The sequence below is a fragment of the Coregonus lavaretus genome (genome assembly GCF_964263955.1).
Source record: "Coregonus lavaretus genome assembly, chromosome: 9".
Lineage (NCBI taxonomy): Eukaryota > Metazoa > Chordata > Actinopteri > Salmoniformes > Salmonidae > Coregonus > Coregonus lavaretus.
Genome location: NC_139996.1, coordinates 58,605,662 through 58,614,231, shown reverse-complemented (window position 1 = coordinate 58,614,231; position 8,570 = coordinate 58,605,662). Strand labels below are relative to the sequence as shown.

Here is an 8,570-nt window from a genome sequence, read left to right as displayed (position 1 = left end):
ATTGGATCCGGTGCGCCTGGCACCGACGATCATACCACGCTCAAAGTCGCTTAGGTCACTCGTTTTGCCCACTCTAACGTTCAATCGAACAGTAACTGAATGCCTCAATGCCTGTCTGCCGGCTTTATGTAGCAAGCCATGGCCACGTGACTCACTGTCTGTAGAAGTGATCAATTTTCGTGAACGGGGGGGTGTACCTAATAAACTGTCCAGTGAGTGTATACTTCCATACATTTCTTTAACTGCTACTGGGCGAGTCTTGCGGTACCGACTGAGTCTTCAGACGAGTCTTGTGAGGGATGTGGGCATCCTAGAGCAAATCATGTACGTGTTTGTGAGAGTCTCATCTTTCCATAGAGGGGTCATAATAGTTTCTAGGGCAAACCGTTCGGACGCTACAGACATTTTCGAGGGCCGATTTTAGGGATGTCTCATGGTCTGACAAACACTGCTGTAGCTCTGCCATCTTTCACCGCAGATGCAGAAGGCTGACATCGGTGAATGTGGTGGATTGAGACGTAGCCCATGCAAAAAAACATGCTTAGATTTCCACAGGGGCACGGACATCAACTCTAGGGGGTTAATAACAAAAAATATTTAAAAAGTATGGCTAAAAAAATATTACAAATACTATAAAAACAGTATCATGCCATCTTTCTCGTGTATACAGTGCATTAGGAACGTATTCAGACCCCTAGACTTTTTCCACATTTTGTTACAGCCTTATTTTAAAATTGATTAGATAAATAAAACAATCTCAATCTACACACAATACCCCATAATGACAAAGCGAAAACAGGTTTTTAGAAATGTTAGCAAATTTATTTAAAAAATATATAAAAAAATACCTTATTTACATAAGTATTCAGACCCTTTGCTATGAGACTCGAAATTGAGCTCAGGTGCATCCTGTTTCCATTGATCATCCTTGAGATGTTTCTACAACTTGATTGGAGTCCACCTGTGGTCAATTCAATTGATTGGACATGATTTGGAAAGGCACACACCTGTCTATATAAGTTCCCACAGTTGACAGGTGTCAGAGCAAAAACCAAGCCATGAGGTCGGAAGAATTGCCCGTAGAGCTCAGAGACAGGATTGTGTCGAGGCAGAGATCTGGGGAAGGGTACCAAAACATGTCTGCTGCATTGAAGGTCCCCAAGGACACAGTGTCCTCCATCATTCTTAAATGGAAGAAGTCAGGGAGGTGACCAAGAACCCGATGGTCACTATGACAGAGGTCCAGAGTTCCTCTGTGGAGATGGGAGAACCTTCCAGAAGGACAACCATCTCTGCAGCACTCCACCAATCAGGCCTTTATGGTAGAGTGGCCAGACGGAAGCCACTCCTCAGTAAAAGGCACATGACAGCCCACTTGGAGTTTGCCAAAAGGCAACTAAAGACTCTCAAACCACGAGAAACAAGATTCTCTGGTCTGATGAAACCAAGATTGAACTTTTTGGGATGAATGCCAAGCGTCACGTCTGGAGGAAACCTGGCACCATCCCTACGGTGAAGCATGGTGGTGGCAGCATCATGCTGTGGGGATGTTTTTCAGCGGCAGGGACTGGGAGACTAGTCAGGATCGAGGGAAAAATGAACAGAGCAAAGTACAGAGAGATCCTTGATGAAAACCTGTTCCAGAGCGCTCAGGACCTCAGACTGGGGCGAAGGTTCACCTTCCAACAAGACAACAACCTTAAGCACACAGCCAAGACAACGTAGGAGTGGCTTCGGGACAAGTCTCTGAATGTCCTTGAGTGGCCCAGCCAGAGCTCGGACTTGAACCCGATCGAACATCTCTGGAGACCTGAAAATAGCTGTGCAGCGACGCTCCCCATCCAACCTAACACAGCTTGAGAGGATCTGCAGAGAAGAATGGGAGAAACTCCCCAAATACAGGTGTGCCAAGCTTGTAGCGTCATACCAAAGACTCAAGGCTGTAATCGCTGCCAAATGTGCTTCAACAAAGTACTGAGTAAAGGGTCTGAATACTTATGTAAACGTCATATTTCACTTTTTTTTGTAATACATTTGCAAACATTTCTAAAAACCTTTTTTGCTTAGTCATTATGGGGTATTATGTGTAGATTGATGAGGGCGGAAAAAACAATTTAAATCAATTTTAGAATAAGGCTGTAACGTAACAGAATGAGGAAAAAGTCAAGGGGTCTGAATACTTTCTGAATGCACTATAAGTGCAATGTGCATCACATCTGTTTCCTTTCTTAAAAGACAGAGAATAAATAGTAAAACAAAACAAAAATTGGAGTGTGTCATAGTGGAGTGGCTTTGGCCTTTAGTGTTGTTCTCGATGTGCATGTTCTTTTTATGTAAATCGGCATTGAGGAGGACCAGGGTCATGTTCATTAGGGCATCAAACGGAAGAAAACGGACTGAAACGGAAGGAATACCTGGACTTAAAAATGTACATTTTTGCCTTCCATTGCAAAAAAAAAACGGTTCCCCCCGCGTGCCCTAATGAACACCACCCAGGTCATGGTAAAATGGACAGCTGTGGTTCCCTATGGGCAGCCCAGTGCTGCCTGGCCCTGCTGTGGGTTGGTCAAATCATATAGTTTTTCTTGAGCACCTCCAGGTACTGCTGTGTGGCCCTGCTGACTGGGTCCTCCACCACACTGAGACCCCGACCCAGGCTGGTAGGGGAGCCTGAGGCAGAGCCCACCGGAGACATCCGGGCAGAGCCCTCCAGCTCTGCTGTCGCTGAAGAGAGAGAAGACAGGGAGGGGAGAGAGAGAGAGACGGGGAGAGAAAGAAATGCTTAAAGGTATGAACAGTCAAAATCATGTTCTTCATGGAATTGGATGATATTTGGATGAAACCAGATCAAAGCATGATGACCAAAGTATGAAAAATGACTGTTGCTTCTACATTGATAAAGTTTGATCATACAGTTACTGGTCCCCTCCCCCATGTCAAACACTTGGATTCAGGAGTCGGGATTATTAAGGGGATAGTGTGGCATCACCCTAATGCTCATTTTAATACACCAATGGTAACATCATATTCTCTTACCTAATTTAAATAAGTACCGCCTTGTAACCAACATGGAAGAAGGTGTGTTTTCAGAGGGCCGTGGTTTATATAGCTAGATAGCTACTCTACTGGTTCCAAAATTTGACTGTAGGGTGTCAGCAAATATAATTAAAAGTTCACACTGTTCATCTATGGCAAAGATACTTTTATGTTTCCCCTTTCATCTGTGTCGGGTGTTAGCTAGTTACTGGCTAGCTAGGTCTTCAGCCAGCATGGAACAAAAGAGGGGGAAGGGTCATTCAAAACTCTGATGCAGTTGTCATGCCAACACATCTGTCAGTGTTGCTGTGAACCGCATCACAATAGACATGCCAAACAGGAGATGTATAAAACAAATTGACATCAATAACCACGTTTCCATCCACAGTTTTTATGTGATTATAAAAAAATTATCACGACAGCTGTGATGGAAACAGGAGTTTCGGTACAATTGTAAAAACGCAGACAGATAATTTGTTCGTTCGACATGGTGGGATCTTTGGGTCGGTGAAATGTATAATGCAAGAAATGGTGGTGGAAACGCCTTTATGCGAGAATATTGATATAATAACCATTATATCGAAGTAAACTTGGTGTCATGTGATGACATGGTGTGTGTGGTCCTTCCACTACGACTCGGGAATCCATGCGGTTTAAATTAGGCTACAGATGAAATAAATTATGATGACATGATAGTCAATGCTTTACTGCCATTTTGACAAATAAAAACATTCTCGCTCTTATCCACAATGTAGACTAGCCTACCTGCAGATCCTACCCACACTGTATCTGCGAGCTGTTGGCCAGAGTAGGCACATTTTCTTTTAATGTGGATTTTCTCATATTTGCATTCAAATCTGTTGCCAATTGGATAGAAACCTAGCTATTTATGCAATATCAATGTTGTTTGAGTTGCTTTGTGTATCACCAAATTGGCTTGAGATGATTTTACTGCAACACTGCATCCAAGTTTCTTGACATTGGTGTTTCAACGAGCTGTCAGTCAAGGCAAGCTCATGAATATAAGCTCCCCGCTCACTCAGCCTGTCTTTTCAAACTTCCAGGCATTTAGCCATGACAGAAAGTACCTTCTCTTTAAAATATTATAGGTGATATTTCTGTCACTCAAAAGGCTATTTTACATGGAAATCCGAATGACTGTTCAGGACCCTTAATTTCTAAGCTAGTGTATAAAATATATATATTTTTTGCAGTAATCTGGACTTGTTCCTCTAGTATTAGAATTTAAAAACAAATACATCATTTCCAGATCTGAAAATACAATTCTGTTATATTCTGTTATTAAAATGATAACATTATCAAACGTGTCATATGTTTTGGACTGAATTTAGTCCCTGCATAAACACTTACCATGGTCCAACTCCTTTGATATGTTTCTCTCCAATTCATTCTGCATCTAGAAAAGAAGAGCAAGCATATTCTGAGCTATTTTGGTATAACCAAAAGCTTTATCACTGCTGTGGGCTTTTAAAGAAGAAACAATTTTCAGCATTTTTATATATATTTTTATAATGGATATCCTTATAAAACAACAAGAACTTGCACCATCTGAAAAGTAGAAGACCATTTTCCATAAAAATAGGAAAATTGCCCGCTTTACTTGTTGGTATTAAATGCACTGAACATAAGCTAATGTTGGTAAAATGTGCTTGATGAAAAAGGCAGACAGAACTGCATGAGAAAAAGCACTGCAATTTTTGAAACACAACAGAGCATGCAAGCAAAGCTCTGCTTCAGCCTACAAATGGTATTTCTGTAGTGGTTGAATTACACCAACTGAACAGTGTTCATTGTTAGATTATTTTACTGGGAGGTCAGTGGCAGTCGGTGACATTTAAGATGAGGGAGGACGCAAATTGTTTTTATGAGCATGGCCTTATTTCTATTACAACATATTGGTTGACTGTCATTCATATTCCATTCACCCAGCTCGATGTAACATCGATAGGTTTAGGCTACTAACATGATATTGACATTTTCAGTTTCAAATACGTTTTTCAACAGAATCTGAGGAATGAATACACCCCTGATCACACGCAAACACAGTTTTCATAGCAGCCACATACAAACAGCATGATCATTTTGCCCGTTGTATAATTCCTTCTCGCATCTATGCGCTCTCCTCTCACCTTTTCCCTTCGCTTGTGGACTTCAGTGCACAACCCATCAGCTATGACCAGGCAAAAAAAACATTCCAAGCCAAACCATATTAGCTAATGTCATAGTCAACATAGCTACTACAACCTACATGTTAGTAAACCCGATACAATCACGCAGTACAGTCAGCAAGCAGTTTAGCAGTTACACCGGCGGGCCCCGGTGGCAATAAATTAATACACCCAAAAGCTTACCTTGATTTGGAAGAGTTCCAGTGTTGGATAGCCATAGCCAGCTAGCTAACACAGCATCCCTCTCTGTTTGATAAAGGTGTTTGAGTAGGCTAAACCAGCTAGCTGCATTCGCTAGCTAAGTGAAAGTTTATTTTTTTTATTTTTACTAAATATAGCTAGCTCTCTCGCTCTCTCTCTCTTGCTTCTTCATATTTAAACAAATATATTTGTTCAAAACTGTTCAACTATAGGCCCTTTTCACGTGACGTCAGACAACTTCCGTTCTGCCGCGATGCAGGTTATGTTTACATCCGGTGTCGCTTAGGAACGCTTAGCTAGTAGCACATCATTATGGAGTTCACCCAGTCCCTTTCACATCTGCCACCAATACGACTTAACGACGTAGAACGACTTGCTGACAAGTGGTCCCTTACTTCAAGATCGAAGCTTGATAAAGGCTACAAGTTCTTCGTTGAAGGTTACCTGTTTGATTATGAAGGTACGTGTTTATCTTTATTTAGCTTAAATTAGCCCTATGCTAGCGAAGGTTATGAGCTGACGAGTTTCTGTTTTGCAGCCTCTTTTTAATATTACTGCTGTTTGTATCGACCGTAAGATAAGAGTCAGTAATGTATTAATGGCTAATGCTGCGCCCTTTCTCCCAATCACTGTATTGAAACAGTCTCAAGTGTAGTTAACGGTGAGGTGACAGTGAGAGGGCGATGTTACAGGTCCATGAAGAAAAATGAGGAGGCTCATCGGCTTCAGGTTTCTCAGATAAACAGTTCTCTAACATTATGATAAGATAGGTTAAGATAGATAAGTTTTCTTTTTGTTGTGTTTTGCTGCGGTTGCAGATTTAATAAGAATGATTCCACAAAGTTCCACTGTGGATCAGTTTGTTTCTCAGTCTGAGCTCTGATTTTGTATCATTAAACTTAATACACAACGAAATTCTTACAAACCGATGTGGGTTGTTGACGGCAATAAAGACTGGGAAAGATTCTGTGATAACTCAAAATGTTCAAATTTTCGATAAGTGTTGGCAGGGAGAAAAGAAACAGCTAAATTAACATTCAGCTTTGACCAGGAATCAATATTTATCTAGCTATCATGCACAACAGTATTTGAATAGGTGAGTTACTATACATTCATGAATAAACTAACTGCCTAACAAAGGGTTAGATAGCTAGCTAAGTAAACTTGTTACATTACAGCCAGGCAGCAATGTAACGCTACCTTTTAACGTTATCGGTATCTGGTACTAAGTTGTTGTTAGCTAACGTTAGCCCACTTTTAAGTAACTAAGGCAGTGAACAATTATGAATTAACAATAACGTTAGCAAGTTACAAACCATTGCATATACGTAAACATTATTACTCTTAACTTTACTAATTTAACTTAAACGTACCTTTTGGAATTTCTTCAAGTAGCTAGCTTGCTAGTTAGTGGTCAACAGTTGTATTTTCGTTGAGAAGTCTCAGGTTACGGGCGAACGGAAGTGAAGTTAACCTGCTACGCGGAAAGGCGGAAGTTAGATGACGTCATCGTGAAAAGGGCCTATTGTCTTTCACATTTTATGCACTGCAGTGCTAACTAGCTGTAGCTTATGCTTTCAGTACTAGATTCATTCTCTGATCCTTTGATTGGGTGGACAACGTCAGTTCATGCTGCAAGAGCTCTAATAGGTTGGAGGATGTCCTCCGGAAGTTGTCATAATTACTGTGTAAGTCTATGGAAGGGGGTGAGAACCATGAGCTTCCTAGGTTTTGTATTGAGATCAATGTACCCAGAGGAGGTAGCCTAGCGGTTAAGAGTATTGGGCCAGTAACTGGTTCGAATCCCTGAGCCGATTTGGTGAAAAATCTGTCGATGCGCTCTTGCGCAAGGCACTTAACCCTAATTGCTCCTGTAAGTCGCTCTATATAAGAGCGTCTGCTAAATGAATAAAATGTAAAAAAAAAAAAAAAATAATGTAGAGGATGGAAAATAGCTGTCCTCCGGCTACACTATGGTGCTACCCTACAGAGTGCTGTCGAAGCTACGCTACTATTTGGTGACGTTAATATATTTAGTATAGTTTTATATAAAAATGATAGATTTTTTTAATGTTTCACTATTTTTATGAAATTCACTGAGGATGGTCCTCCCCTTCCTCCTCTGAGGTGTCTCCATTTTGATCATTTCAACAAGCACAACACCTCAGCAAGACAATACAGTAGCTGCTTTTGCTGCAGTTTTATTGAACAGATCTAGAACACATTGTATTTAATTTGAATCTATTCAATTGTTCCTGAAACATTTGTGTGCGAATGTTGTGAAAAGTTGACTAAAACATGTGTCCAACAATTAAATCCCTGTTCAAGCTGTTTCACCAAGATACTCTATGAAAGGCCTGATTTTTTCATAAATTAACAAAATATGTCTGGAATGGCAGATGGTCAAAAGATGGCTAAATCTGTATGTTAAGATATTTAAATAAACATTGCTGGGCTACATTCATACTGAATTGAAATGAATGACATCCCAAACCGTCAAATCGTTACTAAAGAAAATCTCCTATGACAGACAGTTGTCACAGCAAAACGGGTTCAGGGAATTCAGAAGGGTTTCGACCAGAATTTCTCAAGGATTTCCCCCAAATTGTATTTCTCTCAATTCCTCTCTAAAATGCAAAATCATAGTTTTGACATCTGTGACAACTGGGCTGCGTTCAGTGGGACACAACGTTATGGAATGTTCCGATGTAAAATGTAGGGCTATAATGTAGAGCAGAGTCTCCAACCCTGTTCCTTGAGAGCTACCGTCCTGTAGGTTTTAGCTCCAACCCTAATCTAGAGCTCCTGATTCTAATAAATAAGCTGAATCAGGTTAGTTGCAAATGGGGTTGGAGCAAAACCTACAGGAGCGTAGCTCTCCAGGAACAGGGTTGAGAGCCCTGATGTCGAGCAACCATGCCTCTCTGACATGTAGAATAAGGAATTACACCTGGTTTATACGTGCCATTTCTATCTGCAACGTTTGCCAAACTGAACGTGACCCTGCATTACTTGATAGGACACTAGTGCAGCTACAATGTGTAGCCCTAAAACTAACTGAACTAGAACTGGGTGCATTCACTTTTGGTCATCTGGTGCACCGGGTGGGTGGAGTTTGCAGATTTTAGCCCATTCTATTTGTCA

At 41.0% G+C, this 8,570-nt stretch overlaps 1 protein-coding gene across 1 annotated transcript in view; it reads right to left on the bottom strand.

Moving 5' to 3' along the window:
- Nucleotides 1–2,079: 2,079 nt before the first annotated feature.
- ankrd26 (ankyrin repeat domain containing 26) overlaps nucleotides 2,080–8,570 on the bottom strand; it is a 117,891-nt gene continuing 111,400 nt past the window's right edge. The window contains exons 42-43 of the mRNA XM_084169135.1: nucleotides 4,408–4,453; nucleotides 2,080–2,724 (exon numbers count right to left, since the gene is read on the bottom strand). Coding sequence (XP_084025261.1) covers nucleotides 2,567–2,724; nucleotides 4,408–4,453 — 204 coding nt within the window. The 3' untranslated portion in view covers nucleotides 2,080–2,566. The remainder of the gene's footprint in view (nucleotides 2,725–4,407; nucleotides 4,454–8,570) is intronic.